This window comes from Haliotis rufescens, unplaced genomic scaffold, assembly GCF_023055435.1.
Source record: "Haliotis rufescens isolate VD_foot unplaced genomic scaffold, xgHalRufe1.0.p SCAF_11, whole genome shotgun sequence".
Lineage (NCBI taxonomy): Eukaryota > Metazoa > Mollusca > Gastropoda > Lepetellida > Haliotidae > Haliotis > Haliotis rufescens.
The window spans coordinates 13,782,338-13,803,565 of record NW_025963791.1 but is presented as its reverse complement, the minus strand read 5'-3'; the positions used below and the strand labels follow the sequence as shown (position 1 = coordinate 13,803,565).

General features: G+C 42.0%; 1 protein-coding gene across 6 annotated transcripts in view; it reads left to right on the top strand.

The window, feature by feature from the left end:
- The window catches only part of LOC124110652 (trinucleotide repeat-containing gene 18 protein-like), a 72,048-nt gene that overhangs the window by 24,799 nt on the left and 26,021 nt on the right, over positions 1 to 21,228 (top strand). For all 6 annotated transcript variants that reach the window (XM_046469983.2, XM_046469984.2, XM_046469979.2 and 3 more), the window contains exons 4-10: positions 10,113 to 10,268; positions 13,831 to 14,460; positions 14,606 to 15,667; positions 16,196 to 16,258; positions 16,787 to 16,898; positions 17,258 to 17,334; positions 19,894 to 20,145. In XM_046469983.2, coding sequence (XP_046325939.2) covers positions 10,113 to 10,268; positions 13,831 to 14,460; positions 14,606 to 15,667; positions 16,196 to 16,258; positions 16,787 to 16,898; positions 17,258 to 17,334; positions 19,894 to 20,145 — 2,352 coding nt within the window. The remainder of the gene's footprint in view (positions 1 to 10,112; positions 10,269 to 13,830; positions 14,461 to 14,605; positions 15,668 to 16,195; positions 16,259 to 16,786; positions 16,899 to 17,257; positions 17,335 to 19,893; positions 20,146 to 21,228) is intronic.

Below are 21,228 nucleotides of genomic sequence, written 5' to 3'. Positions count from 1 at the left end.
TTACAGGGAACTCAAGCACCCTCGGGGTACGGTAAGGGCTGGGGTCTATCTCAAATAGTTTAAAATCTGCGCAGGGAGGAATGAGGGAGAGCGTCCGTGCAGACCCTTTGGGCATGCACTACAATATGTCCACAGTCTTAGGAAGCCGGTAATTTTAACTGCTCTTTCATTTCGACCTTCACCCTCGGGGAAAACTTCCAGAAGGGCGCCCATGTAAGAAACAGGATTAAAATAATTATAGTCAAGAAACATTTGGAGGTGTCCCATTACTGTGTTTTGTGTTGTGGTCGTCCCAACAGATCACGTTACAGTTCCGGCGAAGGGGGGAGAGTTGTTGTCATTGTCGCCCCTGTTTGATGACTTCGAAAATATCACACCGTTGTTAAAAAAGAATTTCACAAACAAGAGTTCGTAACAGAATGTGGTAGGTGAAAGATCGTTTAAACTTATTATTGTCAGTTGTAGTTTGACACAATAGTACATAATTTTAAAAATACGGTTATATTTCTATTGTAAAATGACAACCGACATCTTCATTTAAGCAAAATAAACGATATACCACAGGATTTAAAATGTACATGTTTATACATGACAAAAACACATCGAAATGAATGTGTGTTGACCAGGAATCTGCAGAAGGTCGGATGTGAAAGAAAATATAAACCACGCTGTGCTATTTTTTTCTCTAATATGTTTTTTAAAATTCAAAGTAACGAAATTCACTGAAGGGGGCTTTTATATGTTGCGGATACTTATGGGAGAAGAGTGTATTATCTGGAAGATAGAAGACCACATGTACACGGGTTTTCGAGCGGGCTACACTTCCGGGGGCTCGCTGGCCTAATTGATCGCAAAGGTCGATTGCCGGCTCGCCATTCTGTCGTCAAAGGCGAATATTTTTGGTTGACATCTTCAAATCAATATTTTATATGCGTTTATCTTGAAGGTGCGTTAACATGTGTGGAATGTGAGCAATGTAATCTTGGTGCGCTGGAGTGACAACCTTCTCATAGGTCGTGACATTTCACAAATGATCATTTTATTTTTTGTAAATTGTGATTCCTGGAAAATTTGATTTACATCACAAAAAACCTCGATCTGATATAACGGCCGAGGGGGAATATGATGTTCAGTTGAAGGCCATGTTAATGCAGTCAAATCAGCAGGAGCGAGGTCTATAGACTTGGTGCCCAGTGAGGTCTTCGACGTTTCCCCTCGCCCTTCATTTAGGCTATTGCATTACGTTGTGTATTCCGCATCGCGCGGCAGTAATATGCGTCAGTCTTCTTTCACGACCAAATCAGAATTCGTTTCTCATTGTGGCACAAGTGAAAGGTTTCATCAATGAGTGATCTCTAATTAGATCCCATCCCCCAGGAGACCCAACATCCGGAGTCTCCCGCATCCACCCGCTTGGGGCATTCTACCCGATATGCTCTGCCTGGTACCCACCCAACTCGGGGCCGGAACCAGCAGGACTGGTTCGGTGCCACCCGACATGGATCCCCGCAATGGCAAAACATGCTGGAATCGACCCGTCTCTTTTTTCCTTCTGTACCCGCTGTACCAAGCTTGACACCAAAGGGGCGGTCGGGTAGCCTAGTGGTTAAAGCGTTCGCTCGTCACGCCAAAGACCCGGGTTCGATTCCCGACATGGGTACAATGTGTGAAGCCCATTTCTGGTGTCCCCCGCCGTGATATTGCTGGAATATTGCTAAAAGCGGCGTAAAACCATACTCACTCACTCACTTGACACCAAAGCCAATTAGTAGGATTATGGAGTACTCAAGTCCTTGTTCAATGGTTCAACAGGTAGACGGCCAATTTTCATAGATTTGAAGGTCGGCGTCCGAGTCGTCACACGGTTGACGGTAACGTCAGTATCAAATATATTAAACCACGGACATGTACAGTAAACTACGGTTATAACGAACTCAAAGGGACCACTAATTTCTGTTCGTAATAACCGTAGTTCGTTACAAGCATATAAACAGCATATATATACCAAATGGCCGGGACTAAATAAAAGTTCGTTATAACCGTCAGTTCGTTAGAAGCGTGTTCGTTATAAACGTAGTTTACTGTATATAGATCCGTGATTAAACGTCAGAGCATTTCTGTCACAGAGCCGAAAATCGGAGAAAAGAAATTATTAAAATGGCCAATGGCACCAGGTGTTCATGAAATCCATGAGCATTCCATGTACGTGATGTCCATCTATTGTATCCGTCAGTATGTTCAGCACGTGTGTGTGTCTGCGTGTCCAGGCTGAATGTCTAACGATGTCATGACTAGTCAGCCATCACACGGGCCTACAGGTAGAGAGGAGGTGGCCTCTCTCTCAGTCTGCCGTGTACTTGAGACAGGCTGGCCAGGCGTTCCTAGTTGCCTGCCGCGGGCTACTCATTAGTCGAACGAAACAGTAGTACTCGAAGAGCTTCTATCGCTCTACAAGCTGGATTAAAAAGGATGTAATTTATTCTTTGAGTGTGTGTCTGCTTGCTCTTCATGCATAAATGATTGATGCCTTTTCAGAGTCATAAGATGAAGCTGAATATTAATATTTTCTGACATAACAGACACCAATGAGCGAAGTTTCTCTCAAATAGGGAATTTTTCAGTTTTCAACAGTAGAGAGTATTCAAGTTCCGTAACTCCCAAGGGCTGTTTGCTGGGGCACCAATAGAGGTGATATTTCCAGAATATATAGCCTCGGGCTTGTTGTACGCATCTTCAAATATCACCAGTCTGAAAATGAGAGAGGGTGTTCGATGCAGTCTCTGTGTTAGGCAATTGGTGTCAGGCGAGAGACACGCCCTTGCCTCGCCGCATGACGAGAGCATTCACTCACATTCACGACTATTTACATTGCTGACAAATGCCCATCTAGCGTTAATTGATTTTAAGCGGTAATGTTAGCGCCTCCGAAATGTTCCCATTGTCGAAGGCTATTAATATGATGTTATTACAAGCCTGGAATTGCCAAGGGTTTAATGAACAACCGTCAGCTATTATTTTCATTAGCCTATCGGAACATACTGAGTTAGAGACACGTTAAGGTTGGTGATTACGAGAAGGTCGATGGTCACAATGTGGCCACACCCTTTATTTACAGCTCTTTCGGGTTTTTCGGGTTTAATTTCATTTTGATAGTGAGAACAATTATTTCCGCTAAAGCCTAATTCTCCTGTATGACATAATCAGCTTGCAAAAGCCCCGAAAGGGGTTATATTCCATGTGTCTGTTATTATTGACTCACTTTATATGTACAACAAAAACCCTTCAGTTCTGAAATTATGAATTTAATGTTTAAGATACTTTGATTCCTGTGTTAAGTGTACTTTGTATACGATTCAGATCCCTAACTGTTTTGATATGTATATGTCCAGCGTATATTTTGTGACCTATTCATATGGATTCAACAATAGTGTTTGATTTGCTCGATTTTTCATTATGGCTACCGGGGTAAACCCCGAATCTCTCATTTTGTTGGACGCTACACTCATGTACTCTGATCCTACGCTGTACCCTCCTCATGTCATGATGAACCCACCCCTTACATACCCCAAGCATCCATGTACCGTACCCCTCATGATCCTCGTCTACCCGCACCCAACGAATATAGCCTTGGATTTCAATACCACTGTTCAGCTATTGGCAACTACTCCAATGTCCGTTCCATAATGACACCAATCTTCCGCGATCCGTTATCGGACCAAGCTTTACACAGTACTGGCTATGACATCAATTAGCGGCCATCTACCTAACGATTTTCATGGAAACTGGGTCAGTGATTATGTCCGCCCAAGCTTCACGGCATTGCCCAACAGCCCCATCTAAACCGTACATGTGTTCAAGAGTTGGGCCGCTTGTTTATCTTTCCTAAGTGGGCGTGGTCACCATGTGTCAGTTGTAGGTTTCCGCCTTGAGTGACAGGTCCCGGTTGTTGTGTATTGCTGCACATGTTGGAGTGTTTTGCCTGTGTGGAGAGCTCTGTCCCACATTGCTAATTCGCGTCGCGATAACCTTGTTTGAATCGATCAGTTGGTCATGCCGGGTTCTCTCGGAAATACACTAATGTTTGCCTCCGACAAATTTGTACAGAGAAGCAGCAACATACAGATTCAGTTTAAAATCGGTCAGGTTGTTTAGGGAAAGCTGTGCTGGGTCCTCGTACCTCAGCGGAAAGGACGTTGGTGCAAAGCAACGTCCTTTATCATCCAACACCGTGTTTGAATGTCGTTTATCAACAATATAGAAACAATCGGGGTTGTTGTACATTCCCCTGGTGGATGAAACCATGTCTGCAGTGACGTGGTACGGGACTATCCATACGGTGCATCTGTTGAAATATATGGATAGTACTACCCATTAGGACGCATATTGTCCTGATAGATGGGCATGGTCGTACTCAAGTCCTCATATCCGTTCGTAAAAGTGAGTGAGTTTGATTTTACGCCGCTTTTAATATTCCAACAATATCACGGCATGGGACACACGAAATGGGTTTCACACATTGTACCCATGTCGGGAATCGAACTCGGGTCTTCGGCGTGACGAGCGAACGCTTTAACCACTAAGCTACCCGACTGTACCCAAGGACTGATGTCCATTCGTAAAAGAACGATATGACAAGTGGAACCCACCTTGACAGTGTTGAAAGATACAAGATACAATATGGATTCCACTGTACTCATCTGGCAAAGTTTGATGAATATGTCCATATAAGGATATGGTATTCAGTGCCACACCCCCAGATGATCCTCAATACCAGGAGATATATGATAGACAATCCCGATGGAGCTGCTTCATGAACTATATATAAGAAGACGTGCTGTTACAGAGATAACGTATTCCTGAGGTTCGAGTCATGTTCACAACAGCTACCCCCGTGCCTCATACTGTCAAGATAGCTATGCAATAACCAGCTGGTTGCAAGATTGTTTCCATAAAACTGCCATGTGAGAGGAAATAAATCCAAATGGCAGGGTAGCGCTTCCCTGTCAGCCACACTACCCCGAGGTAAATAGATCCCACGTTTTAAGCAATCTCACGTGTACAGAGTGTGCGGAATCTGAAGATGACACTGCGCATGCTGGTCAACAAAGCGCAGCACCTCTCTTGCCGTGTTATCAACACAGCACAGGGATGTTTTCTGTGACGGTGCTAAGATGTGGACATGTTGCCATTACGTATATAAATTATATCCCAAGTGGAATCTTTCACCGATTTCAGATTTGTTTTTCTTGGACTCTTGTTTATGGAGCTCGTTTGCATGAAATAGATATACCTTAACTCTGATTCTTTCGCGAAGAACCATGTGTTACTGTTTCATTTACCACGGAATCATCACGGCGGTAAATGAGCTGATTCGGGGATAACACAATGATAACATTGCAGAGTCGCGTCTGGGAAAACCAGGAATCGACGTCGATAATGATTCAGCGTTGGGAGATTCAATTGCAAAGCATCCAAATCTCTGTTACATAACATTCAGACACCATCGTCCCCACTGTCCGTCAGCGCTAACGGCCAAGCGAGTCCTCTAATAAAAGTGCATATTTAATATTTTGTGACTGATTAAATTTGCATTAAAGACTCCACTTTTCTCCCCCTCGACAATCGTGAGGGATCACGCGGATTTATTGGTCGGTCGGTTGAAGGGTTCTCGCAAGGCTTAGGAACCGCTTCAGTGAGAACGTTGCCTAGATTGGACTGATTTCATTGTGACAACTTGGCGTTCAGGCCGCCCACCCTTCTCTTTTTCACAATGACTTCTATGACGGGCGGAGGAAATGACCATTTAAGCTTGACACTCCATTTGCATTTAAAATTATTTAGCTTAAGAGTAGTATTCGGCCGAATGCTTAACACGAAGTGATATTATGTGAAGAATATTAATAACGAGAATCTATGGGCGTTTTACGTCCACCAGCAACACTGGAAGAAGAAGAGCGCCACTGAGCTGGGGGTAGTTTGGGAGATCTCTGTTTAATTCTGTCACATTAACGACACTGATGGCACTCTGTGTGGTCCCCATTTAGAGACAAACTCTTCATATTCTTAGCGTCATTTTAGAAATGGAGTGCTTGTATTCAGGAGCGGGACTGTTTACCCCTCCGTACTTCTACACTCCTCCGCTGAGTCAAATGTAGTTCCTCCCTTATTGACATTTCAATTTTTGCATGATCTTCAGAGTCTAAATGTTGCACGCATTTGTCAGTATATTTCAGCCGTAGCTTTATTTACAAACACCACTTTGATGCTTTTCGCTGTAAAATAGAAACTGTGGTTTATCAAACTCACACACTGTTAACAGATTGTGCCATTCGGTCACGATTCAGATTAGAACGCATTTATGCAAGATATACATATTTATGCAAGATAAACACAAACGAGCAGGATATACACGAAGCCACTTCGATTACGAAACATTTGGCGCACATGAAACTCGTGTTCTTGTATTCGTACTTATATACGTATGGATTCATGTGTAGATATTGACTCAGATATTAGTGCTAGATGATTACCTCACGACACGACTAGCCTACGGGATGTTAGCTCGGTGCCGGAAAGTATTGAACGACAGGCGTTCCGTCAAGGCGTCCACGCAGGACTACGGTGGATAACTAGATGGGTTATCTCAAAACTGCAGATTTTCCCAAGCCGTTACGAGAATAATCATTGATCACTCATTTCAGTCAATTAGTGAGTCTATTGCATAACGTTGTTTTGATGTTTCAATAAGAATTCTAGACACCGGCAAACGTAGCGAGTTATAACTAACTTGTTGTCGTTATGACAGTCCATAAAATGGCCATTTGTTGTCTGCAGCCGCTAGGATGGTGTCGTTATACCAGTGAATAACGCACCCTGCTGGTTTTTTAGATTATGTTGGAGATGTGCTCTTCCATTTAACTATAATAGGAAATGACCTGCTTAGCTGACGTAGTTTGGAAAAGAAATCGTGTTTTTGAAAGTAGGCTGTGGTGAGTTATTGGGAGATGAGGTGGGGAAGCGTATACCAGGGGTTAGAGCAGAGACAAGTCGGCTGGGGTGTCACGGGCGACAGAAAGGTGGGTGGGGTGTCACGGGCGACGGAAGGGGGATAGGGTGTCACGGGCGACAGAAAGGGGGATAGGGTGTCACGGGCGACAGAAAGGTGGGTGGGGTGTCACGGGCGACGGAAGGGGGATAGGGTGTCACGGGCGACAGAAAGGTGGTAGGGGTGTCACGGGCGACAGAAAGGGGGATAGGGTGTCACGGGCGACAGAAAGGTGGGTGGGGTGTCACGGGCGACAGAAAGGTGGTAGGGGTGTCACGGGCGACAGAAAGGTGGGTGGGGTGTCACGGGCGACAGAAAGGGGGATAGGGTGTCACGGGCGACAGAGAGGTGGTAGGGGTGTCACGGGCGACAGAAAGGGTTGGGGGGTGGGGGTGTCACGACCGACAGAAAGGGGTGGGGATGGTGTCTCACGGGCGACAGAAGGGGGGGTGTCACGGGCGAAGGAAGGGGGTGGGTGTCACGACCGACAGAAAGGGGGATGGGGTGTCATGGCGACAGAAAGGGGGATGGGTGTCATGACCGACACATTGGGGTGGGGGTGGTGTCTCACGGGCGACAAACAGGGTGTGTCACTGGCGGCAGAAAGGGGGCTGGGGGTGTCACGGGCGACAGAAAGGGGATGGGGTGTCACGGGCGACAGAACAGGCCGGGAGCGGTCACACCCCAGAGGACAGGCAAGGGGGAACGGGGCTTTCTATTATGAGGCCATGAGGAATGACTGAAATTGCTTTTTAATTCAATGGAACTAAAATGGGTTGGATCCTAACAGTGGAGGGGAATGACGAGATGTAAAGAATCTTCAACGCATGAACGGGATCGACCACCGACCTATGCCGCCATGGCATTCTCTCTCATGGACAATGTAGCATTCAATGTTCTGTATGGTGTTGAGTGAGGGGTTTTACAATGTCCCGGGATTGAATCAACAGAACATTTATCATTCGTCGAACTCAAATCTCACCATACTTACACAAAATGTTAAACGCCTGTCGGGACGTTTTCTTCTCTAACTATGAAGTATCCGTACTAACCCAGAGGCTTGTGAACTCAAAAGTTTTTGATTTCGACCCCCGACCAACATCAGCATCCTTCTTCTTCACACTTGAGAAACATTGATGCAGTTATATATTAACATGAATTATGTACTTTTCGGAGAAGAAAATGAGACCTTAAAATCCTTTATAAAAGTTGTCAAGTTATAATTGATAGAAATCGTGTTCAGTGTTATGTGAGTTTAGCCTGTCACTTACCTTATGCACGTTTTCATGTATTACATAAAGCAAAAACCGGAACTCTTTGTAAGATTGTTAAAGGGTCGAAACAAAGGTCCAGTGAGATTCCCATAGACAAACGTTAATAAAAAGAATATACGTCATTAATATATTGCTCATTATTTTAATCAATTTTTAGGGTTACATATTTTTTATCTATTTGGAGGGTATTGTCTCGAAATGAAATATTTTCCGTATAAATAAGTTATGCCATGAGTCAGTCTTTGAATTAAATATACCTGCAGTGTAATCGTTGGGGTATTTCTCCAGTAGCACGTGCTTCCTGTAGTGCAATGTATAAGCCAGGCACGCACGACCTGCACGAGGAAGTGTTCCTCAGTATGTCGAGGCGGGGCATTCGAGTAGGTCACGTGACGTGAACATTCTCTTGCGCAAGTTTTGTTTTACCTTCAAATACACCTCGGCTCATCCTGCTTCTCTGACTGACTTCGCTGGTTCACAAACGTGTCTTGTGCCAAGCCCTGACTGTGTATACATGTCACAATTTAATCTCAAATTAAAACTGAAACATTAATATATCACTCTATGATATATATGTATGAAATATTTTTAAATTTGATAATAATAATAACTCTTTGAAGTAGGATTAATATGTATGAATCTTAGCATTTTACAGTTTACGTTTTCTGTGATTACAAAATACCAATATATATAATGGCAAATCTCTGTAGAGAAACTTTATTACTTTTTAAAAATTATTTATTGCATTTTTGAAAACTATAAATGGGAGCGAGTTTGAAAATGAACTTTTATGGCAACAACATTAAGGGAGTTGAATAGAATGTTCTCTCAGCCCACCTTTATCACGCCAGGCTAAATAGAACGCGGCTTTGACCAACAACATGTCTACACACGGCGCCTTTATTTAGCATAATTAATTGGCTGAACATTTCCCCTCCGACATTATTACTTTCATTTGTAACCGATGAAGATAAAGGCTGACAACATTAATAGCCCAGCACAAGGAAAATGTAAATGATCAATGCTTATTATACGAGGAGTATATTTGGACAATCAGCGGAGGTTTTGTTATGAGAAATAATACGGCGGGATAGTTTGCCGTCCTTGGGTTACGTCCGGGTTTTGTGAGTTCGGCCATTGTTCCCCTGCACTTTGTGTCTTCAACAACTACCATTCGTTCGTTGGAGCACAGAGGGATATTTATAATAACTTTATTCCTCATCATAAAGCATAAGAAGGGCTACGATATGCCATTGTTAAAAAGCAGAATAATATCATTTTTTTCAGTTTCATAAATTTGCATGCGCCAGTTTCCATGTTTCCCTTCGTGTGCAATATTTGCAGTTTAGGGTTAATCCTATAACCTGTTCTGTTCGTACAATGAAATGTCTTCTTTTTAATAAAGTTATTTACATTATTTCTTCCTTGAAAAATACAAATGAAAGAAATTTACATTTTGAAAAGTTACCTTAGGAAACGTTACCTTACATATGATTTGTTGTGTACAAACTTGGGGGTGTATGGAGTCGATATGTGAATGTATATATCTAAGCACAGATCACTAAGAAAATTATAAAATATTTTAACACAACAAATAATGGCGGTGATTTGGTCTATCTATATTTGCATTTTAGTAACACGAGACGACTAAAACTTGCTCTGTGCCTTTACAAAACAAACATCTATAAACGTCATCCAGTGTGAACAAACAAAGGCCGAGATTTTAAGTGTTCTGATAGATCGTCAAAGGTGTTCCGCGATTAAATTTTAATTTCATGCTCTTTCTCTTTCAGGTTATCATCGTTACGTGATCAACAACAATATGTATCCCCCCTACCCCTTCCAGATAGGAGCGGAGTCACTCCCACTTCTTCCCAGCGGCGTGGGGGGTACGTCCGGCCCCGCCCAGCAGTCGTCCTTCACCCACAGAATATATGAACTGCATAAAGGTATTATTATTATTATTATTTCATACTTTCATATGTTTGACATTATTCCATTGTATGATCTTTTCTTTATATCTATTATCGCTCATCATTATTATTAAAGTCTGATATGTAACGAATCGTGTTATATAGAAATTATCATGGTCCAATATGCAATCTGAATTGATGAAAGCGAAAAAGCGAGAAACACGAAGAGAACTTATATATGCATATCTGCATTAGACGCTGTCCCACCATTTACAGTTAAAAAAGCAGTTATAAAACAAAGAACATGCACTTAATCAGTTAATGCACGAGCATAACAAATTTAAAACCTTACAAATCTATATCTACTACACCGCTGCTACATATTTCCATATTAAATGGCAATTGTTTTAGAACTATATCCTGTATTAATTTTCTATCCAAACACATTTGGGCCTGATCCAAATCGCCAGACTCATATGAAAATAAACCAGAAACCGAATCAATTATCTGATGACATATTGTTCCATGATAATAGTTATTCGACTACTCTTTCAAATTCTTCCTCCGCTTATTTGCATCATATGATGTGGCCCAGTGCTTGCGACCCTCTGGGAGAACATCCAGTGTTTTCGGACCCACGTTAATGCACGTACCGGTGATATCTTATATATGTATTAAGATACATTGATATATGAAAATAAACAGGAATAAACAGCTTACCTTTTCAAGCGTATATACACTATGGACGTCGGAGTTATGTGTTATGAGTTATGCTTTCTGTCCAAAAAAACAAAAAACAGTCAATTATTGATAAGACGTCAAATGTCATATTCTACACGTGATGTGTTTCAACAACGAACGCGTTAATATTGCATGACGTTTCAGAATATATCACGATAATGTTAAATGCATTTTATTAATAAACGTCAATGATTTGTGCAGCTTCATGCATCAATATCTGTCGTCATATTGGTGTCCTTTCTGCTTAAATATTTTCGTATATTATTGATACACTGCAATATGGATATATATGTATTAAACTAATCATGATAGAATGATAATATGTTATATTGTCTGCCTAAAATGCGAATTCATAAAAAATATATATGGACGGTGACAGCTGTCACTATCGGTTCATCAAAGATTTTGACCTTATCCTCTGCACCCACCGCCCTTTGTGAGTTGTCCTCTTATTGGACAGCTTTGTTTACTCGCTATCTCTGTGATGCTAATAACGTAATTTATTTTGTTTCATAAATACACCAAATCTCTGGCTAAAGAGAAATCTTAGACCGAGTGTCATTAAATATAGATTAGACTTGAAATGACGCTTGGATATCGTTTGTCATTTTAATTACTGACTGTTGATTTGTTTAGAGACATTCACATTGCTGTCGCTTCAGATAATGACAGGAAATAGTTGAGATTTTCCGGGAATATATTTTTTTATTCCGAGTATTGCTTTATTTCAAATTCTAATAATTTCTTTCTTTCCGTCACGTGAAATGTACATTGGAGTATTCCATACGTCCGTTTATGTATTCATAATTTTATGTATTCTTAAATGGAAAATCTTTTAATCGTGACCCCTCGAATGTCTATTTTCTCAGTGTTTTATATACTAGGTGTGTGTGTGTGGGGGGGGGGGGGGGGGGGGGGATTTGTGTAATTATATTGTCAGCTTTTAATTCTTAAAGTTAAGCACGTACCTGAAGTAAAAGGTTGAACAATAGCTTATGCGCGACAGCCGTGAACGTTACCGTACCATATACTAATAGACATTGCATGCGTCATCTCATTCCATGATTTAACATAGACATAATAGGACTCTTTAGTAAGGATAAGATATATGAATGAACTTCTAAATGAAGGACTCTTTAAGGTTAAAGATATAAATATTTATCTCACGCAAACCAGATCATTTTCAAAATTGATATAAGCATTAAAACAACTTTCTCCAAATGGCATGGCAATAAACAGGTGGAGAAGTTACATGTAGATTTCAGTGTTACATATCTGCTATATTGTAAGCATTGTCAATATCAGCTTGGTATGTACAGCCAGGTGCCGGTCTGTAGCGTGCAATCAGCACCACACGTGCTGTAATAATGTTTCATACACATGTATGTCAGTAATTAGTGATTGATATTTAATGATTAGTGATATGTTGTTCAAAGGGATGTGGAGATTTTAAATCCATATTTATGCCAATAAATGTCCCTACTATGACATATTTAATTTTTGACGAGCGACTGGGAATAAGATTTTTTTTAACTCCTCCGTAGGATGTAGGTGTAGTTATGATGCAAATCACACGACTGTTTCTTTATTTCAATGTTTAAATGATATTTAAAACATCGACTCTCCCCTATAACAGTGTTGTGTTTCCTTGTCATGCTAATTTATAACATTGCAAAACAATCGAAACTATTGAAGGTTAATGGGTTTTTTATTTGAATTTCAAAAGAGATAAAATAAGGAAAATTAATCCAGATAATTTTACGTATAGTCATGTCCATGTGAAACGGAAACATGTTGGGATCCATATACAAGTTTAGATCTTATGGAAACGATACAATTCCGTCACGGAAATTCTCTTTATTTAATATTTCGTAACATGCAAAACCATCGAGTATCGTTGAAGGGTTCAGCTGTTTAACTATCATATAACTTGAATATGTTGCCCGAAGGTGGAGTACGTAGTCTTGTCTTCTTGTTGATGCGGTCTGCCAACATATCTCTGACTTAAATTGAGAGTAGCGTCCGAGACTGCATGTCTGGCTAGACACACACTGCTTGCTTCAAACACTCAATCTGATCTGGGATTAACAACACTATCTTGACACGAAAATCCTTAAACGGCAATTTGGAGACTGATATATTAAAAAACGATCCTGAAGAAAATAATTAAACCTTATGTTACAGGTGTAGCGCTAGCTTAGCAGAGGTCGTTCAAGGTCATAGCTTATCCGTTGTTTGGCCTTCTTTCCCTATGGTCGACACTAAGAACTATTCAGTTCAATATAGGGCGGCTCTCTGATCTCAGATATAGCAGAACTGGATTGCGGATTTTAATCATCTTGATCTGATTAACAAACGACTCTTCACAAATGTTAACGGACGTTATTAACAAAGACGGGATTCAAATTGAACTTTGGCATTCTATTCATTATATTACAGTGGATATATATTATATATTCCGAGTTTTGAAAGTTTTAACTTCTCACGTCGAGACGTTTACATATTTTGTAAATCAATTTACTGATCATACATTTGTTTGATATTATGTTCATCGGAATCAATATTTCCCTGAAGCCTTGGAGTTTTTTCAGATCAACATATTGGTGTTTGATTTGTAGATTCATTTCAATCCATCAGATATATGTATCAGATTTATTATGAAACATTAACCGTTTGATAAAGATGTGAAGGGTTTTACGCCACTTTTAGCAATATTTTAGCAAATAAAATTGGTTTCACCAACTGTACCCATGCTTGGAATCGAACCGGGCGTGACGAACCAACACTTCCCCCACTGAACTACCCCACAGACCGAAATTTAAAAAAAATGTTAATGAAGTGTATTGTTTTCTTCCAGACCCCTACCTAGCTAATACGGGGGCTGCCGTTTCTCAAGCCGGTGGCTACTTCAGCCTCCCAGGGAACACCGTGTCCCTCCCCAGCCGCCCTTCCTCGCCCCAGCCCCAGCCAGGAATAGTCACATTTAAACAGGAGAGTAAGTACGAGCCTATAGTCACAACAGAGAGGCCCAGTAAACATGAGAAACGATCGCACAGCACCAAACACGAAGGAGGCAAGAGCGAGTGCAAACATGGTAGAGAAAGTGATAGAAAGGAGAGAGGAGACGGGGAGACCAAGTCGGAAACTAAGGACAGTCATAAGTCAGAAAAAGGTCGGAGTAAAAAAGGTGAATCTGTGGACAGCGTGTGGAAGAAGTCGAAGGTGCACGAGGTGCACGAGGTGCACGAGCATGAGAGGCAGAAGGACGTCGGGGGCGAGGAGAAGATGTCCGATAAGACGAGCAGTAAACATTGTATCGGCCCCACCCCCATCTCTGGCAATGTGAAGACTCAAAGTATCACCACCCTCCCCACTGTCACTGTCACTGCCAGCGGAACAACAGCTTCGCACTCCACTTCCGCCTGTACCGGAAGTACGCAGAGTGTATTCACATGCGTCCAACCTGTCACTGTTGCCACAACTCAAGGTAGGTATCGAAAATGACTTTAGAAAAACAGCTCGACCTTGTTTGCCATCATATATATTTTTCATTTATTTTCCGTTTTAATGGAAAAAAGTGACAAATAAATTTCATATGGTATATATTTAAAATATACTTATTACATTTTCAGGTTCCCAAATGACCTCTATAAACAGTGTGAAGGCCCAGGGTAAGACGGCCTCCGCCCTACCATACTATCACAATATGTACTCTCACCCCCATGGGAACAGCCCCCCTGTCCAGGGGCCGAGGAAAGTGTATGCTACAACATTTGTGCCTGAAGTGGGGACTGTTAATGGTCCCCTTGACAAGTCTTTACCCAAGTTATGTGAAACTAGGGTTAAGTCAGAAATAGTTCGGACGTCTTGTTGTCGTGAGAAACATAGCTCCTTGTCCTGTCCTCCGTCCTCTGACCAACACACAGATAGAAACTCCGACCCACCCTCCAAACATTCCAGCAGAGCTTCTAAGTGTCGGACAAGTGGCGACACTAACTCTAGGTCGTGTGACGACAGACAGAATCCTTCGCCTGTGTCGAGCACAGGCGAGTCATGTGTTGTGCGAGCAGGATCCGATGCAGCTGGTGTCAGTAACTATGACGACAGAGGTAGTGGTAGGACTACTTCCGGTAAGACCGAGCATGCGTGTGAACCGGAAGCGCTGGACTACACGACAACACAGACATCTCGAGTGTGTGCGCGACATCAGGTTAAGTCATCACCTTCTAAATCAGTGTGCCCCACGAACGCTACCACTAGGTCAGATCAGAAAGTTTCAGCGCATGTGCAACCGACAGGTCTCGGGAAATCTCACGAGTTTCCACCAATTCACGTGAGTTCATCCAGTCCCGACACCAAGCCAGATTCAACCACTCCCCAAGACCAGTCTGAAAACCAGACGGGTGCAGCGAAACAGGAGAAAACAATTAGTAAAGACAGTGCTGAAACGAACGCTGCATTAAACTTGACAAAGGCCAAAAAAAGTAGCAAAGCGTCTGATGCATCTCAAAAGAGCAAAGACAAACCGTTGGATGTGAGGAAGACGGAGGTTCCTGTGGAGAGGGGGAAGAGATGTGGGTCTGCGCCACCCCAGACAATTATCTCATCCAGTCAGGAGGAGGTGGAGATCGACCCCGGGACGGAACAGAGTGACGGCCACACAGAGAGGGTGGAGGAAAATCTCGAGCATACAGGTAGGCAAACATAACATCCTGGTCCACGGTTGGTAAGGTAGTGGTTGAAGTTTTGGTTTGTCGCGCCGAAGTCCCGGGTTCGATTCCATTGGTACAACGTGTCAAGATCACTTATTTCAAACCGCTGCGATATCGCTTGAATATTTCTATAAGCGACGATAAACTCACTCTCATACAACTGAATAATTACATGTTAATTTCCACCTCATCCCCCATAGTGGTGATACCTTGGAAGGACAGGTTTCTGTATCGTTGTTTGTCGTTAGAGCAGACTGAAGAGAATGGGGAGGTCAGGCTGGGTGACATGGGTGATTGCTTGCCATCGGGTCCTGTTGGCGTTAGTGGTTATCTGTCCCAGACTCAGTTAGCAAAACGTCGCGTGATAAGCTGGAATATTGCTGATAGCGGCGTAAAAATAAACTTACCCCTCGTCGCCATAAAAGGATATCCACTGTAAGACTGTATCTACCTGAACGTGTATTAGTTGTCCATTCAATATGCACACATGTCTTTGCTTTTTTTTTGCAGGTGGGAACATCCCTGTTGGTATCGCTGTTGCCCGCCAGAGGGCGGAGCAGCCGAGAGGTCAAGGTGAGATATCCATTAGCATAGGTTAGCGATCTCGGTTGGGCGTGATGGTGACTATCCACTCGTAGAACCAATTGTCCGTGTAAGAATGGCGAAAGCCTTGTTTGCACATACAACACTTCTCGTTTTCCGGCCCAGTCGGAGAACCTCGGAAACGTAATACGACGTTTTAATGTGTGTTTCCGTCAAGTATTAATGATATATTACCCATGCTCCCCAACACCCACAGGATCTGCAACAATACTAGCCAGCCTAGTTTGGCGACGAAATGGACGTTTACCGGAATCAGCTGTTTCCTACAAACTCATAAACTTCATTAAACTATCTTGGCCATAAAAACGCCAATCCCCGAACGGTGTTTGAGGTTAGCCTGACGGTGGTTAATATCATTGCAGGGAGCCAGTCAATAACGATTACTGCGTTAAAAGCGGGCGACACCTGTAGGTCAGCGTCATAATCCCCCGCTCATTCTCTTTAAGCCCTTTCAACCCACCGCACACACTGTTATTCATGTGTGACGTCATGTTCCAGATCCCCATGGAGCCAGGACTCAAGCCCCGCCCCCTGATGCCCCACCCCGGGGGTTGGGGGAGGAAGACTCCTCCGCGAGACAGTATTCCCAAGACAGGGAGGAGTTTCTTAGGTACAGTGCACCAATGTAGTTCTAATACTGCAGGGCGGTCCAAGCGCATCAATACATAGATCTATTCTATTCTGAAACTTAAAATCTACGATGGGCGTTGACATATCATTCAGCTATGAAAATTGCATTAAATCGTCTGAACATTTATTGGGTTACAATGCGACATTGCGTTTGTGAATGAATTTTGTATGTTATTATTTTACTCAACGTCAGTTCATTATTTGTCACTTTTATATAAAATTTATAGCCAAACCCGAAGGGCATTGTTATCCCAATTCCTTTGTTAAGCACCAGTTTGTATAGAGTCCCCTTATACCGTAAGACAACACTTAACATGCATTATCAAATGTACTTAACAGGCAGCAGAAAGCCATTTTGTCTGGTCAAGCCAAGGTGACGGTCAACACTGGACTTCCGCCAAATTTGGTTGTCACAGGTAAGTTGTTTAAGTCACAGATGGGGAAGCCTAGCGGTTAAACCATTTCCTCGGCTCGCCAAAGACCCAGGTTCGATTCTCAAAACGGGCACGCTGTGTGAAGCGCATTTGTGTTCTCCCGCTCCGTGATATGAGTGAGAAAGTATGGTTTTGCGCCGCTTTTTGCAATACTCCAGCAATTTCACGGTTGGGGACACCCGAAATTGGCCTAAAATTCTACCCATGTTGGGAATCGAACCGGGTGTTATTATATTAACAACTAGACTACCTCACCGCCTTTGTTTCGTGATATGGCTGGAATAATTTTATAAGCGGCTTAAAAAAATTCTCATTGTCATAAGTCGTAGACGAATGCCATGAAATACCTGATGTTAAACACTGTTCACGAGCGTTGTAGCGTTTGATACACGGCTCCTTGCTCCTGGCCCCTGGCTCCAGTGACAGCTATGACGCTGATCACAAGGCTCACAATACTCCCGCGGCTCCAAGCTGGGGCAATTGTTAAAAAAGTGATGTATTTTGTCATCGTTTGAAGTATTTTTATTTCCTTAATCTTCACACTGCATAACGCTTAAATCTATTTTAAACCCACTAAATATGGATCGTCATAAAACCGAACATAAGCGAAGTTATTAATATGTAGCATGCATAATGAGTAATACAAATCATTATCCATGGGGGCTTTAATGTATTCAAGCGAGAAGATATAAACATGAAACCATCCAGTGAAGATATAAAAAAATCCTTTGTCGCTGCTACCCGACATAAAACAACATTATTTGCATCGGGATTTATGGAAATATGAAAATGATATATACGCTGTGTTATCATTTCATGTGCCTTGTGTTGTGGTCGAATAACCCACTGCCATGTACTGGTGCATAAATGAATTTTACCTCTTCTTAAATACCAAATTGTCCATTAAGTACTCGGTGGTGCTTGAAATGTTGAATGACAAATTGCTGTTTATACGAATATTTCGTGCAGTGCACTAGGATATGAATTATTCTCCACTGTTACACGCATTTAGTTGCTTGTACACCCAACTATCGTGATGGGACCGGCTGCAGAGGCCGGCCACGGTGATGGGACCCAACCCCAGTTTAGGCGTCCTGCCATATGTGCCACAAGCGGAGACCCTTAACGAAATTACTCCATTGTTGATCATGGGTATTAAATGTCTGAAAGGGGATGTTTTAATTTAGATGCGTACTGAATATATTTATCAATATCTATTCATCGAAGTTACCAGGCATAATAAAGGCTGTTAAGTGCGGAAGATAACACCATTAACAAAGCAAGGGGAAGTATTCATTTGATTAAACACTTTGTTTGTTTGTTTGTTGTTTAACGCCGTACTCAGCAATATTCCAGCTATATGGCGGCGGTCTGTAAATAATCGCGTATGGACCAGACAATCCAGTGATTGACAATATGGGCATCGATCCACGCAATCGGGATCGATGGCATGCATCAACTAAGTCAGCGAGCCTGACCACCCGATCCCGTTTGTCGCCTCTTACGACAAGCATAGTCAGTCGCCTTTTACGCCAAGCAGATGTTGATGAAGACCTATTCTAACCAGATCTTCACAGGCCGATTAAACACTTACGCAAAACATGTTGATATTTTAACATTTGTTCATATCGTTTGAGAGGGGAAGCAATCCCTTCATGAATGCGTCTTAGGAATGTAGTCTATATTTCCACAAGCCTATGTATACGAAAGGTTTCATTTCATGGGAATGTAACGCGAACTGATTTATAGATGTGAATACAACATTCTAAAACATATTCTCTTATTTTGTCTAGTGTTAACATCTGAATTACTGCAATCCACCGAAAGGTTTGGCAATGTTTTACGAATGTATTTGGTGTGTAAAGCAGACAAGCCAATTGTGTCTTTTTTGCTTTATGAGTGTGTCTCGAGTTACGCTTGAAGGAACCCGCAAAACGTCAACAATCAGAAAAGACGGCTTCCCTTGCCGAAGCCCGGAATTAGGTTTCATATCGCATTCCCGTTGCCACGGTAACGATTTATGCGTTCCCACACCAACTCTAGTCATGAATAGCTAACTGCATCTCGGAAGTCGGTTTGATGAAGTATTAGGAATGAAGTAATTGTTTTGAGGTATTTTTAATGAAGCAAGTCGGGTGAAACTTGAGACATCTACACAAACAATATAGCGGAAAACTGATACTACCATGTGGTTGCCAGCCACGGAAGCGGGATGCTCGGACTTAATGGAATACATAGTAATGTAGTTAGTTATCGCTTTTGAATTTTGTAGTAAACGCCGACCCGAAACAACAAGACAGGTCCATTCCATGTTGCATATGCACGTCATATACTATTACAAATGATCAGCATACACTATAAGATTGTAGCGTTCACTGTTAAGTTAAATACGTCAATGTTGAAGATTAAAGATAAGAATTATAATATTTACAAGCAGTTATGTAAATCAAATTTAATTTGCGATGGCGGTTTTATCATTGAAGGAGTATGTTGTAAAAAAAACAACCAATCCAACTTATATCTATGGTTGCTTTCTTTCAGGGAGCGTTGCCGGAAACGACACCGGCCTTCAAGATGACCTGCGTGTACGCCCTCTAGCGAGTCAGTGGGTTGCTGCAGGACACAGCGTCAACCCCAACCCCTGGCTGTCTCAAAACCCCTTCGCCCTCCACCCAGCCATTACAACAACCTCAACCTCAACTTTGGACCCCAACCCCTTCCCTATAACCGCACCAAGTGGCTTCAAGATTGCTCAGGACTCCTTCACAGGAAACCTGTTCCTTATACCAGCAGGTAATGGTTGCTCGGGGCTGGTTTTGTTTGTTTGTTTGTTTATTGTTTAACGCCGCACTCAGCAATATTCCAGCTGTATGACGGCGGTCTGTAAATAATCGAGTCTGGACTAGATAATCCAGTGATTGACATCACGAGCATCGATCAACATAATTGGGATACGATGAAATGCATCAACCAAGTCAGCGAGTCTGATCACCGATCACTTTAGTCTTACGACAAGCATAGTCACCTTTTACGGCAAGCCTAGGGTACTGAAGACCTATTCTACCCCGGGTCTTCACGGGTCTCGGGACTGGTGGCTGAAATATCATGCACTTAGTTTTTGTTAAGCCAACTGAACCTAATATCACCATATTAATTAATAAGTAATTCTCATTAATCTTGTAATGTATAATGTATAAGGGTCTTAGATTTACGATGCTAACTGGTACATGCGCACTCCATATTCATTACCCATTGTGAAGAGAGTTAATGTTTTAAACGAACGTATTGCCGTCATTGAAATACGAGTCGTAAATGAACTACCGTGTTGTTTACTACTCAAAGACACGCTGATTGATAGTATTAAACTTTGTAAAAAATAGACACAATCATAAATAATGTGTACATAGACTATGGAGTGTAATTCCATAGTTTTCGGTGATTTCATTCATCCCCCCGACCGTGATTGATTGCTTGAGCAGTGCATCATTCAAAGCAGGACAGGGCTCGCTCATCTTAAACATGTCATATATATGATCAAATATCTACGTATTACATACCTGCGATAACAGAACACGTCACGCTTGTTTACCGAGGAATATACCTTTGTAGTTTCTACAGGTTGATAACATAGCTATTTGAATTATACATGTATATTATTTACATCTCCTGTGTGTCTATGGTGTTCGTCCAACTAACCACGATAAGTGGACAAATATTAGACAAAGCGACAAATAAATCTACCTGTTCTAACTACTCAATCAGTGTCAACAGACCTGCCTATTAAGCTATAAGAAGACGATCAATTTTAAATATGAGAAGCCACGTCTACGAAAAATCACCTACGTGCAAGCTAATTCTGAATACTTTATGTATTTA